The 15,299-nt window shown below is 40.2% G+C and overlaps 1 protein-coding gene across 3 annotated transcripts in view; it reads left to right on the top strand.

The window, feature by feature from the left end:
• Positions 1 to 264: 264 nt before the first annotated feature.
• Positions 265 to 15,299, top strand: part of LOC122651286 (thioredoxin H9-like) — a 39,383-nt gene continuing 24,348 nt past the window's right edge. The window contains exons 1-2 of one of the 3 annotated variants that reach the window (XM_043844622.1): positions 265 to 380; positions 2,913 to 2,979. In XM_043844622.1, the coding sequence (XP_043700557.1) occupies positions 2,959 to 2,979 (21 nt within the window). In that variant the 5' untranslated portion in view covers positions 265 to 380; positions 2,913 to 2,958. Of the gene's footprint in view, positions 381 to 583; positions 633 to 2,912; positions 2,980 to 15,299 lie in introns of those variants that run through there. The other 2 variants (XM_043844620.1, XM_043844621.1) reach the window with 2 other exon arrangements.

The raw sequence follows: 15,299 nt of genomic DNA on the forward strand, positions 1-15,299 counted from the left end.
TATTCAGGTTAAATAAAGAGGCATTTTCAGTACTTAAACGCGCAAAAGGCATGCAGATGTACAGTAACAGGTGGCTTTCTTTGATTGGGTAGGAGAAAATGTTAATCATTATCTATCATTATTACGACGAAGAGGTTTACGTAATTACATCATTTAATGAAAGGTTTAAATTACAATTAATTAAAATTAATTTAAGCCATGGAAGGCGAAGGACATGCTTTTCCCTGTTTGCCTTGCTTTTTTAATTGTTCGAAATTGTCTTCTTTGCCTAGATTATCTCTGCTCAGGACTTCTGAGTACGAATTTCAGTTAAAATTTGGAGTCCTCCATGTTAAACAGACGAATATACCGAATTCAAACGAGTTGAATCCCCGTCTAAGGTAATTAACCCCCCCTTTTTTTTTAAATTAAATTCCTTGGGATTGTTTTCTACTACAATTATGTCATTCGTTGAAGATGGTAATTCTATGGAGGTCTTCATTCGCTAGTTTTGATTTTTGTCTTTCTCTGCTCTGTTGCATTTGTCTTGTTTGCGGGAAGCTTTGAGAAAGGCCGCCTGATCTCAGTTGAGGTGTTTGTGTGTGTGTGTGTGTGGGTTAAGGAGAGTTTCCAGAAATTACTGCAATTTGAAGGTAAGGATGGACTCCATTACGATTGAATTATTCAGCTCTTAAAACTCGAAAATTACAAGCCTTGTAAATTTTGCAATCGGGTGCCCTCAACGCTTTTTTTTGTTAGTACAATTTCCCTTTTTTCTGGGTTTGGTGAAAGATGCTTATTTCAAATTCGTGATGGTCTCTTATGGAAATTTAGAACATTCAATTTTCACCTATTTATTTAGTTGGGTTTGTAGGTATATAACAATTTGGTTGGGCTTTCGTGTTCAAGATCATCCTTTAGTGTATTTACTTCAAATTTATGCAGATTTTGGGTGCTGAGTGCCACGAAATCGAGTTGTTTTTAAGAGGTCAGTAGCATCAACTCAACCATTGTTTGTTTAGAAATATATATATATTTTTTCTAAACAATAATCTCAGATACACTCATCAATTCTGTGCTTTGTATATTCCAAAACTATGGTTATAACGGTGGATGGACGATACCTGGGGTCATTCATTAACAAAGAGGGTGATATAGAGGATGATGTTTCCCACAGAATTAAAGTAGGATGGATGAAGTGGAGAGGTGCATTGAGAGTGTTATGTGACAGACGCATGCCTGTTAAGCTTAAAGGAAAATTCTACAAGACAGTAATAAGACCAGCTACGACTTATGGGGCGGAATGTTGGGCAGTTAAGAAGAATAATATAAATAAGATGAGTGTAGTAGAGATGATGTTGAGGTGGATGTGCAGCAAGACCAGGAGAGATAGAGTAAGGAACGATTGTATTAGAACCGTTTTGGGAGTTGCACCAATCCAAGACAAGCTCCATGAGAGCCGCCTGCGGTGGTATGGTCATGTCCAACAGAGACCCATGGATGCACCAGTAAGGAAAAGTGATCAGATTCAGCTTAACGGAGCTAAAAGGGGTAGGGGCAGGCTTAAGATGACTATTGGTGGAGTGGTAAGAAAGGATATGCATGTGGTAGGGCTCGATCCTAGTATGACTGCGGATAGAGTTGTTTGGAGAACAAGGACCCGCGTAGCCGACCGCTTGTAAGGGGATATTCCTAGGATGCTGCTTTTACTATTGCTTCGACTTCTACCTTTACTTATTTTCCATTTTACTTCTTCTTATCTCTCTTACCTCCATTACTGTCTTAGCATCTATTGGATCCATGTAGCCGACCCCATTTAGTTGGGATAAGGTTATGCTTGTTGTTGGATGACATTGTTTACTTTTGTTGTTTCAATGAAATCCATTGATCCAGGCTGTGCTTCTTTTATTATAAAATAGAGCTCTTAGTTCCTGCGTGGCCCACGTATGAAGGGCTTCCTGCCCAGTCCCAAACCCCCAATATCTGTTACATGACGGTTTGGATAGAGCCAAAAATTTGTGGGCAAGTAGACCCCAAGGTCAATTGCTTACAGTTCAAATTTCAGGCCAAATGAATTTTGCCAAAAGTGGCAAATAGAGCTTTGAAAATTTCAGGAGTTGAGAGAGTGCAGAGTAATGGCCAGAGTACCGATAGGCATGCATGGACATACACTGGGATGCATGCCAATCCACAGGGGGATTTGATTGAATTAGACGCTGAAATTTGACATGTGGCTTATCTAGACTATGTTCTCTATACCAATAGTTGGAATAATCACATAGCTGTCCACATGGCACAATGCCCAGAGGGCTGTGGAGGAATCCCTTCATACTTGGGCCGTGCAGAAGCCTTTTTTCTACTAAATGAATATAAATGAGATTATTGCAATTTATATGGGGCCATGGGCCTAGACACCAAGAAGAATACTAGGCATTTATTACAAAACACAAAGCACTCACTCATCGTATACAATCAGTGAGAACATTTGACATCTGGATTACCTGAATAAGGTGGAACAATGGCATTTTCTATTTTATATTTTAGCAAGGGTCAACGTGGGGAATGTATGATTGTGATGGTCGTTGGAGATGGATAATTTGAGTTCCCGATGTCTGTAAAATATTTTGTAAAGATAAATATTCGTTTCTTCACTGGGGGAGTCAACAACCTCCCCCCCCCCCACCCCCCACAAAAAAAAAAAAGAAAAGAAGAAGAGGAATTAGATATACTTTTTGATTATTTATCAATTGATACCTGATTAAAGCTGTAGTTGGACATACATCAGATTCTTCTAGCTCGATCTTTGGTTTCCCTCCTATTGTGCTATGGATTTTTTGGTTCCCTTATTTATTTATTAAGTTTTGGAATAAGAATTAACTTTCTGTTCCTGTTGTAAATTTACATTGTTAATAAGATGGATTCTATACCTTCAGGGTACTGCTGCATTCCTATCTCGAGGGACCAGTGCTCCAAACTTCAATGGGAAATTGTGTGGCTAGGGTGAGTCTTTCATACATATTGCAAGTTCTCTAACTTCAGTTGGAATCTGCCTGCAGTAGCTCAACATTTTTAACTTCTCTTCGTTTTGATAATGGACTTAAAACACTCTCCTCCCTCCCCCCACCCAAAAAGGAAAAAAAAGGTAAATACTACTGATTGTAGTGGCAATTCACAGATAATATTTCCTTGTTTTCTGTTTCTCTTTCTCCTTGTAGTTATGATTGTTTTCAAATTGTATTGTTTGTTGTGCATTCAGGTTCTAATTGTTGGTGGATCTTAAGGATAGCTTTACTAGTCTTCCCTCAGGTTCATAGTCAAATCTTGGATGATTTACCAAATAGTCTTTATAATCTTTTGGGTTTGTTTTCTCCTCTGTCAGTGCATCAGAGAGCAAGTTTCCTCTCTTGAACCTGAACTACTGCACCACGTGAGAGATTTTCTCCGCATCCACTCCCTCCCCCTCATCTGAGTGGCCTTTTTTTGTTAAGACTTGGCACTTCTGTATACAATCTGCCACCCTCATTCTTAAGCAATTTATTATACTGCTTGTCTTTTCTACAGTATAATAGGTTTAAGTGCTTAATGGCTAGTCTTTGACCACCAAACTAATTCAATTCTACAACCACCCTAAGGTTAAAGCTTTTCCTTCCATACTTCCATCATAATATCTCACCCTTCCTACTCTGGTTCAGCATCAAAACAGAAACCACCATACCATGGTACTGCTGCTTGTTTTCATCCTTGCATGTATAAGGTGAGAACTTTCTATATTTAATCCTCAGACCTGGGTTGAAGGAGAGTGGGGAAAGTATCCCTGCTAAGCACCTGGACGTGGATCTGGTCATACTCTGGGTTGAGACTGTTGAGAAGTGTACAAAGACCAATAAGGAAGTCATAAACACGTTCCATTTAACATTCCTTCTTGAATTTGCCAGCATCAGAAGTGCAGGCCATGGGAATGGGATGAAAAAAGTCCAGTTGCTGCCATAAAGTGTTCAGGGCAGCGTAATAGGCAGAGAGAGACAACCCCTTCTAAGTAGTTTCGTGAACTTGGCCGAAGTTCATAAATTTGGTCATAATTGCTAGTCTGCCCATATGTGTGTTAAACAGTGTCCCATAGTTCTTTCGCAGAATTCATTAGAACAAAGCTTTGGCTGATGGCTGGTTCCATGGAATTTAACAAGAAAAACATAATCAAGGCATCATTGCCCACCAGTTTTCCTTGGCAGAAGCCTCTGTGGGCATAGGGGGTGTCACCAGTTATGTACTCCGAGAAATGATTACCACGAATGGTAAGGAGACAAGCGTGTGACCACGAGAGATAATTAAGTCCATTCAACTTGGTGGGTCTTGGCTGAAGAGAATGGTGTGGAGTGCCAAGGAGATTCAAGGGACCATTCCAAGTACCAAGGGAAGTAACAGAATCTTCCGTCATAGCACCAAGAAAATAAGCACAAGAAGTTGGATGGGAAATACCTCATTAGAAGTCACATAAGATGATCTAGCGACTGCCAGCAAGCATACAGTGCCCGAAATAGTGCTAGGGAAGTCAACACAAGGCAGCAGGAGTCTGGTGACACTTGGGCAGGTCGGCAGAAAGGCCGGCAGGGCCTTTGTAGGTCGGCAGAGGGCCTGTGAAGGCTGGGAAGAGGAGGCAGAAGCAGGTGAGGCCAGGCGGTGGCCTAAGCAGGGCGGCAGGCGACCTAGGCGATGGTACTAGAGTCGACGAGGGGCTTGGAGCCCCAGGCAGAAGCAGACATTGGCCGGCGGCGGCAGGTGATGTAGTGGTGGTGATATTCATTGTCAGTGGTTAGTGGTGTTTAGCATGGGCGACATGCCTTAACACATGTTCAGTCATCCATGGTAAACACTGGTGAGAGGCCGAAGCCTTGGTAGTGGTGATTGAGCGAAAATCCTAGTTAAAAAAAAAAGTTTGAACCCAAAGTGGATTGGGCTTTGATACCGAGTTGAGAAAGAAGAGAAAAGAGAATGATATGGCTTGTCAGATATGACAAAGGCCGCCTTTATTTATAATAAGGATAACAATTACAAATAAGGCATGCTTAGCTAAGGCTGACTCATCAACCTTATCTAGCAGCAGGTACAATGAATCTAGACATTACAGTGAGAACCAAACCAACTGAACCAATTATAGGACTGGTTAGGGAACCAAACTAATCCTTCAACAGTTATAGTTATTGTTAAGTCATGAGAGAGAGGAGTTTGATGTTGAGTTATATTGTTTTACTTTCAAGTTATTGTTTGTTAGAGAGTATAGATGAAGAAAACCAGAACCGAGAATGGAGGAAGAAGAGAGAAAGAGAAGAAGATGAGGAAGAGGGGAGAACTGTTAAACTTCTCAGTCTCCCTCATAATGCTTGTATTTATAATATCAAATTACAATAGAAAGGGGAACTCCTAATCAGATTAGGAATTCCTAATCATGATAGGATTCCTAATCATGATAGGATTCCAAGTTAGAATAGGAAAAGAACTAGAACTAACAACTTAAATTGAAACTAAGACTAACAACTCACAGTAGAATTAGGACTTGACATAATTAGAAACTAGGACTCCAACTAGGACTAGGAAAATATAAGATACACATATCAACCAAATCATTGTTCACGTGAACAGTGGCACGTGAACAATATTTCAACACACCGCTTACTGTTCACGTGAACAGTACTTCAACACTCCCCCTCAAGCTGGATTATACAAATAAGTAAAGAAAGAAGATCCAGCTTGAACTAAAAGGAAAAAAAAGAACTCCATAATAATGCAAACACTCCCCTTCAAGTTGGCGCATACAAGGTATTAATGCCCAACTTGAACAAAATGAGAAGAAACTAAGTTGCAGCAGAATCCAGCTTGACAGATGAATGTAGCTCCCAAATAAACCTTCAAGAACTTGAAATAATTGATCTTCAAAACCTGGACAGACATGAGTAGCAAACCAGGACTAGAATTTCTTCCAAAAAAAGGCAGCTTTTAACGATCTTCAATAGCTAACCAGTGATGAATCTCAGATTGTCATAATGACATAAAGTCTTGAAGTTAAATAACTAGAGCAGCAAGTAGCGGAAACGAGCTGAATTAGGCAGCGAAAAAACACTGTATCAACCCAACTGAAAGTCCTCAAATAGGCAACAACCAAATATCTTCAATACTCTTCAATACTTCAATCTCCCCCTTACGGTAAACTCAACCTAATAACGAAGGATACTCAATGGCAATGGTGGAGAAAACTGATCTTCTATGTTTTGCACCAATGTTCCTGCAAGTTTTGCGTTCTGCAATGTCTGCAGGTGTATTGTACATAATCCCCCCCTCACGTGTAGTAGTACACGTGGACAAATAACGGAGATTATGTCAGAGATAGTGTAAAAGTATAAACTTCCAGAATTCTCCAAAGGTGCTATAGGTGTGAAAAAAGGTAGGAATGGTAAAATTGTAATTTACTAGAAGTTTCCAAAGGTGTTATGGGTAAATACCAAAGGTATGGGATATGAAGGGAATTAGAATTAGGGTAAATTACAGTGCCACCCCCTGAGGTTTGTATAAATTACAGCGCGACCCCCTGTGTTTCCAAATTATACAGCTATACCCCCTCAGCTGATGGTAAGTGGATGGTGTTGACTTATACATTTTATATACCAACTTTGCCCTCGTCTAATATGCTGTTTAAACTTAGTGGAAATTCCTTCTTTGCCCTGATGTAAGATTATAACCCAAACCCTTTTACCGTTTTCTTCCCCAAATGTGAAGTTGCCTCCATCGCTGGCCTGTAAATCCATCGCTGACCTGCAACTGCAACTCCATCGCTGACCTGCAAATCCAAATGTGAAGTTGCCTCCATCCCCATTGGTGAACTACAACTCCATCGTATAGGTATACATCTATTCTCCCTCTATGCTTGCTCTCTCCGATTTTTTACCGTTTCTCTCAGTCATTTGCTATTAACCCTAAAAAAATCTGTTCCAAAACAAGCAGGTCAGAACTCAGAACTAGAGAAATAAACTTCTCCTCTCGATCATCTCTAGCTATCTAGTTAGTTAATAATTTTCTTCTAGCTAGCTCTAATAAATTAAGGGGTTTAATTGATTTGAGGTTGCAAGGCTGCAAGGTGTGGAAAGAGTTGCAGACTAAGATGGATTAACTACCTAAGACCAGAGCTGAAAAGGGGTTCTTTTTCTGAACTAGAAGAAAGAACCATCACTGATGTTCATAGAATTCTAGGCAACAGGTTTGTTTGTGTGATCAAATTCTTTAAAATCCCAACCCATCAAATTTATCAGCAATTCCGATTTCTCATCAGATGAAGTTCCTTAATTTATTTATTTTTCACAGATGGGCCTAGATAGCTAAGCATCTACCAGGAAGAACAGATAATGAGGTGAAGAATTTCTGGAACTCATGCATTAAGAAAAAGCTGATTGCACAAGGATTGGATCCAAAAACTCACAATCTCCTTCCTTCTCATCAGTTTACCAGCAATAAAAATAACAATGCATGCAATAATCTTCATATCTACCAAGAACCCACTTCAATTTTCTTAGTAAATTCACAGATGAGAGATGGACCAATGAACACAAGTTCACTTTTTATCACATTGCCACCACCACCACCTCCTCCTCCTCATCCATCTTTTGTATATACTGCTTCTACTCAAATTCATACTCCATTTCATGAAACCATGACAATTATTAATCCCTCCTATGATACCAAAATCCCAATCTTGCTTGGAATGTTAAAGGCCAAAACTTGCAGGTTTCTTTTGATTTTGTTAGTCGATCTTCTATTGATCAGAGCATACCCATCTCCTCATCTCCAATAATTCCATCTGGGTTTGGGTTTTTAGATGAGAATCTCATGTGGGGTACTTGTGGTGTTGAACCCTTTGAGCCTCCAAGGCAGGAAGAGATGCAACCATTACAGCAAGAAAAGAGAGCCCAGGAGGTATATGAAGCTGAGTTCGATGAAACCAATGAAGTGAAGGGTGGTGGTGGTGGTCATCAGGATATGCAGATTGGTATATGAAGTTGAGTTCGATGAAACCAATTATTAATCCCTCCTATTAATATTGCGGGAACCTAAATATTAAAACTCCAGATCTGAGTATCTGACCATCAAAACTTGATCAGAGTGTGTGGAGTTACTCCTACCTACTCGAGTGACCTTCGTCGCAGGTTGTCGTCGCAGGTTGCAGATCTCGATGATGGCTTTCCAACGTCGCAGTTCTTAGAGATGGATTCACGTCGCTACGATGGTCGCACACTTCTCAAATTGCGTAGCAGAGATGGGATGGCGATGAACCCTCCCTGTATACATCGCCCTCTTCTGAAGTTGCAGAGAACCAGAACGGGGAGGGCAGCTCCTTAGTTTGAGTAACTGGGCAGGGAAGGGTGTGGGAAGCTCAAATGACTATTAGGGGTAAATTAGTCATTTTAGGTCATGAATTACCATATCCGTACAACATAACGGGAATGATATAACGGAATGGGGCTGACTGTAACAAATCATCAAAACTGAGGGGGTGTAGCTGTATAATTTGGAAACACAGGGGGTCGCGCTGTAATTTATACAAACCTCAGGGGGTGGCACTGTAATTTTCCCTTAGAATTATTGAAAGAGAACGGTGTTGAAAAACAAGGATGGCATGGTTGTAAGTTGGTGGAAATCCACTTTTAAATACAATTCAAGCCAAAGGGCAAACTGGTAATAAACCAGAATTTGCAAGGGGTCAATTTGGTAGTTAAAGAGGCAATGGGACATGATGGGAATTAAAATTATTGTAAGGGGACAAACTAGGAAGGGACAATAACTAAAGGATATCTTTGAATTAAGGGTAAAAGGAGGGGCATCCATGGAATCACAGAAATTAGATAAAGACATGTCAGGGGGAGTCATCTCCTACCTCTTGATAGAAAGGAGAAGGCAGAGAACTGGAACCAGCGTATATCGAGAGAACTTCTTCATTCGACTGCCAATCACCCTGAAATTTTGGGTGGAGAATCGCAACACAATGCCATCTTGAATGCAAGCAACAAAAAGTTGAATAACAAAGGTAAGGTTGAACAAAAAATTCCTGAAACCAGATAAAGCGGTAGTTATGGTTTCAGGTCTGATTTCAAGGACATATCTCACAACTCCCTTTGAGTTTCGACCTAAAACTAAGTATACTGGGTCGCCTCCAAGAGAGGTAATGGTACCCCAAGCCGTGGGAAGAAAGAAGATGCAACTAACAGGATCAACTTGATTCTGTTGATCGACTATTACTGCCACAAACAGAGCACAGTAAAATTGCTGATTCAGCAGCAAATCGAATAATGACAGCAAATCAGCAAATAGTAGCAATCCATAGAAGGAAATAAATTGTAACTTGCAATAGCAGAATAGCAGCGGAATAGAGCAGCAAATATATATCGATGAAGCACAACATTAGTTCTTCAGCAGAAATTAATAGCAGCCAGATTCAGTAATCGATGCACACCCAACTTCAGGTATGATCTTCAGACACTATTTCAGCTGTCATCGAAACCAGTTTGTAAAACCCTAGTTTCTCTTCTTCCTCTATGAACTAGGGTTTCCTTCTTCAAACCAGAATTTAAAATCGACTCTCAAAACAGCAATCTTGGAGAGAATCAGTCACTGGTTGCCTAGCTCTGATACCATGTTTGAGAGTATAGATGACGAAAACCAGAACCGAGAATGGAGGATGAAGAGAGAAAGAGAAGAAGATGAGGAAGAGGGGAGAACTGTTACACTTCTCAGTCTCCCTCATACTGCTTGTATTTATAATCTCAAATTACAATAGAAAGGGGAACTCCTAATCAGATTAGGAATTCCTAATCATGATAAGATTCCAAGTTACAATAGGAAAAGAACTAGAACTAACAACTCAAACTGAAACTAAGACTAACAACTCACAGTAGAATTAGGACTTGACATAATTAGAAACTAGGACTCCAACTAGGACTAGGAAAATAGAAGATACACATATCAACCAAAGCACTGTTCACGTGAACAGTGTCGCATGAACAGTACTTCAACATTGTTATTTACTTTAAGTTGTAATAGACTCTTTGTAGGTTTCCTAATATGATAAATACTGTGGGAATAGACAACGATAGGAATAATTCTGTATCCTATCATGGCTCTAGTTTTTTTGCCGCCTTCTTCTACATTGTGCTCTTCTTTCTTCTCTCCTCTCTTTTATACTTGCAGGTACTGGGTTTCATGTTCTTGGATTTTTTACACTTTTCTTGTTAAATCTCTCCATTAGCCAAGGAGAGTTTCTATTTTGTAACAAGGCAATTTTTTTTTATAAATAAAGGAGGAGGGAGTCCCTAGCCTCCCACGATTTTGAGTTTTGGAAAAAGAAAAATTTTTGTTGTTGTGTGACTCAGCTGTGGTGAGAGACCAAGGCCATAGGTGAGAGGCCTTGATCATATCCCTCCTTTTTCTTCCTTTCTTCCCCTCCATCGATTCCTTTGACTTTCTATTTTAGTAACCTGCAAAAGCTATCACTGAGAGGTACCAAAGCACTGCTCTGCACTTCCATTGTTGCTGTTTGGTCATCAGAACATTGTTCTATCAGTTCTCCTTCAGAATCTGGCTTTAAAGACTCAATACATCGCTGCAGCACTGGTGTCTTGGTGTTTTTCTGCAGTTTTTTTGGGCTCCTGCAACTCCAGATCCGACCATCAGCTTCAGCCCAATTTTTGGGAGAATAATAACCATCCCAGTCTTCTCCTTCAATGGGGATTTCAGCCTGATCCTCTGACTGATTTTGGCTATGGGTTGTAAGTTGCTACTTTGAGTTTTACTTACTACTTCTGAGTTCATTCCCTGTTCTGCTGACATTATAGACTGTTACACTGTGCTGTTCTCCTGTGACAGAATATTATTTCAGACCCTTAAGTGTCTTGCGTGTCAAAGGCCATATTGGTAGCCTACTGGTTGGGTGGTTTTGTATTATCTTTCTGTTGGAGTCAAGTGCGAAGCCTACGGTTTTGACAGTACTTGTGATCCTACTTGAGGTTAGGCTACTAGTGGCCTAGCTCTACATCATATATGCAACTAAAATTTGAGGTACATCATTGCTTTAAGGGGTATTATTATGGTTGAAATAACTAGGATTCGTGATGGGGAAATTTTGAATGGAAATAATAGAGTTGAATGACAAAACAGGATCCATGTACCCTACCTATTTAGTTGGGAAAAAGCTTTGTCGAGTTTAGTTGAGTGGGGACTTTTTGAAATAATTTTTTATTTTTGGATTGGGAATTAGGGACTTAAACAGAATAGACATGCTGGGGGAGAGATGTGGTGATTCTATAGTAGAGAGAAGATCAAAATTTGCTCCAGATGGGCATGTACCTGGGTCATTTGATCTCATCCAGCTAAGTGGGGGCAAATTGATGTAGATTTGGTCATTCGATTAGGTTCAAGGGGGGGGGGGGGATTGACTTTGCCCCTCATTCTTCGAGAATCAGAAAGATCCTTTTCGAGTTTGGATTTGTTCATTTGGAATCTGAGTTTTTTCTTTTAGATTTATTTTCTTCCGCTCTCTTTTCTTTTTGCTTTTTATTCCCTTCCATCATTCCTTAAGTCCCATAAAATAGGACTGTTTTAGTTTTTATTTATAAAATTGTAATGGCCATTGGCCTAGGGACGGGATTGATTGAGATTAATGAGATTAAAGTTTTTCTTCAGTCAAGCAGTGCGATTCAGTTGTTTTGGGTGAGAAGCCTTGGGTGTGATGCCTTGGACAGTGAGATTCTGTCCAGATTGGTGGGAGGCCATTATCACCTATCAATTCTTCTCTTTTTTATTCCGTTTTCTGCAATCAAGGTATTGGTTTCATTACCCCCTCGATTGATCTTATTTTCCTTACATTTTATGCTCTGTTTTAGTGCTTGTTTCAGTCTGATTTTGAAATCCCATACTCAATCCTGTGCCCATCCTCCAATTGAGTAAGATAGTAGAGAGATTCCCTGTGGGAGGCCATTATCACCTACCTATTCTTCTCTTTTATATTCTGTTTTCTGCAATCAAGGTATTGGTTTCATTACTCCCTCGGTTGATCTTATTTTCCTTAAGTTGTATGCTCTGTTTTAGAGCTTGTTTCAGTCTGATTTGATATCCCAACTAAATCAGATCTGACCATCAGATCTAGTTGGGGTATTAAAGGGTGCCTTACCGCTGACACTTGACCAGGGTTTGAGGTGGATCTGAAACTTTGATCTGCTGATATTAAAAATCTCCTGTTTTTTTTAACTGTTCTATTTCAGATTTGAAAATTTCAAATTTCTTTAATTCCTGCTATTGGATTTGTAGCAGAGTTTGCGATTTATTTTAGACTGCTAAATGGGAGATACGATTTAAGTTGCACCCAGATCTGATTTCCAGATTGGAATTAATTAGTTATTCTCTATTTTCTGAATTTTGGTTTCAGAATTCAATATTCTTCTAGTTACTTTTAATCTGACCGGTAGATCAATCTTATCTTTTGCAGGACTCCTATTCTATATATTTGTGACTCATTCTTAGAATTTGACCTTCTTTTGAAAAGATTAAATTTTGTTGACTTTTCTATTGACTTTCGGGATTGGGTGTTTTAGGATCCTTTCTGGGAGGGTTTTAGGGTTCATCCTACGTACCACCTATTAGAAGTTGTTGAGAAATTATTGGAAATAGAAACAAATTAAAGAACACTGAGTCACTGGGTAAATGGCAAGTACTTTTTCAACGACTTTCCACTTTAACAACATGGTTATTCCTGTTGACAAAATTGTTTCACTTTTTGTCCTTTCTGCTACACATCCCTCGAATAACCATAAAATACTTCTAATGTAGCTCTAGATAGGAGACAAAATCCCACTAGAGGCCAAGCAATAGGATCTAAATAAGGCTGCTGGTTTGGCTGGGCAGAATTAGGGTTTTAGGTCAAAACTAGGGTTAGGTTTTAGAATTCTGGAATGGGTCTTATATGGTTTTAATAGGCAGGTTTAGGGGGTTATTTTGGTATGAAGAAAATAGGATTTGGTTAGGTTTTATAATTCTGCAGATTTAGGGTTAGGGTTTCGGGTTTTGGGAATTAGGAAACAGGCTGAATTTAGGGTTTCTAAGGGAAATTTAGGGCAGGGTTTTGGATCGAGTGTAGGGGACTGTGGGAGGGAGGTTCGACCCAAATATGGTCCAATTCTGATGGCCAGAATGTGCTGTGGGAATTTTAGGGTTTACAGGGCCTTAATGGAGAAGAGGGATTTAGGGTTTTGAGTGTTGATTATGGGCAGCAGCTAGGGTCGAGTGTAGACAATGGTGTGGGGAGGCTAAGGCCTTAGTTCGATTGATTTCTGATGGAGGAACAGATCTGGACAGAATTCAGCAGTCTAGGGTTTATGAAAGTAAAACAGAAAAATAAAGGGGGATCGAATGGGGAAGGAGAAGGAATGAAAAAACAGAATTAAAACTCTAAACTTACCACAGGAATCCACCAGAAGCAGCTTGAAGGATGAAGGATGAAAGCACTTTCAGAGAGAGAGATCCTCCCAGCCGTCATGGCATAAGGAGTCAACCGGAGTCCACCGATCCCTTTCCACCTTGATAAACTCACAAGGATGCACACACTCTCAAGGAGCAAGGAACAGCAGCAATGACAGCCAGCAAACACACGAGATTTTCATTCAAAAAACTGTGTGGGAGCCTCCATGATTTTGTTTTATTTATAATGTGGCTTTATGCCAAATCCTAATACAAATTAACTACCTCCTCACTTAAAATCGTGGAAGGGACCTAATTAAACAAAGCTAATAACTTAAAAACCCTGAAAAGACCTAATTACCCCTATTAACTCAAATTAAAAGAATCTAACTTAAAACAACTAATTTAAAAGAAGATTCCATACTAGCCAATAGGATTTAAGGACCTATTAGCCAATAGGAACAATTCACTTAAATTAGACCAATTGAACCAATTGGATGCAACCAATTCTAAACCGGTTCAATCTTAAAACAGGAAAATAAACTAAGTATGGAGAATAATAATCCTAATCTATGGCTCCCTATCTAAGCCCTAAATTCAGGACTTCTTCTTCTTCTTCTTCCCACTTGGAGCTGCATCAATTCTCCCTGACTTAAAAGCATTCATCTCTGATGAATGGTTGGAGGTCAGAGAATAGTCACTCAAATCAGGGTCAAGTCTCTTAAGATCAGCCTCAGCAGAAGGTGCAAACTTATAGGCAGACAGCAGCTCTTTGATGGATGGAGAAAGCTGGAATTCTATCTGGGCACCAGCCTCTTGAAGGATCACATGAACACCTCTAGGATCATTACCTTCGTCTTCAAGATAAGCAGCCCCATCGTCATCATCATTCGGAGGAAGTGCATGATAATGAATTTCGCCTTGGTCTTCACCTTCACCTTGAACTCCTTCCTTTTCAGCTACGTTGATATACTTCTTCTTGTGTGGGCAGTCTCTAGCAATATGCCCCTTGTCTTGACAGTAATAACAAGTGAAAGGGTCATTTTGGCCCATAGGAGCTTTGCCCTTATCATCCATACGTGGGGAACAGCAGGGTGATAGGTGCTGCCTATAGAGGAACCTTATTTTGAGGTGCTAGTGTTGATGTAGGCCGGCTTGGAAGTAGAACCCGGATGTTGACTTGAAGATAATAGCTCCTCTGCTTTCAAGGCCTTCTCAAAGCAATCTAGAATACTTGCTACGTCAACCACCCCAATTGCCCTGTTGATCTCAATTGACAGACCCAATCTGAACCGGGAAAGCATTTGGATGTCCTCCTCCCTAATGCCAGTGCGAGAAGAAAGAGCATCGAATTTCCTCATGTACTCAGTCACAGTCATGGTCCCTTGGCGGAGGGAGTTGAATTGATCCTACAGTTGAGACCTGAAGTGCCTTGGCAAGTATTGCTTACTCAGGTCGTATTTCATGTCTTCCCAAGTGTGGGGTGCAGTACCATTAAAGTCCATCTCTCTTTCAGTGGTTCTCCACCACTCACGTGCTGGTCTAACAAGTTTAGCACAAACTAACTTCATTTTCCTCTCCTCAGACAAGTCATACCAGTCGAAGTAATCTTCTACTGCAGCAAGCCAGTCATAAAATACTTGGGGGTGACCATCGAATTCTTTCAGCTCAAGCTTTACCTTCTGGTTGTTGGTGTAGCGCCGATTAGGGCCCTGGTCTCTAGTGAAGTAGGACCTCATATACTCCTCAAAAGTAGGCTGGCGACCTCTGTCTCTGTCTCGGTCTTCTCTATCTTTGTCTCTGTAGCCTCGGTGGTGATCTCTGTGTTCCCG

Source organism: Telopea speciosissima, chromosome 2 (genome assembly GCF_018873765.1).
Source record: "Telopea speciosissima isolate NSW1024214 ecotype Mountain lineage chromosome 2, Tspe_v1, whole genome shotgun sequence".
NCBI lineage: Eukaryota > Viridiplantae > Streptophyta > Magnoliopsida > Proteales > Proteaceae > Telopea > Telopea speciosissima.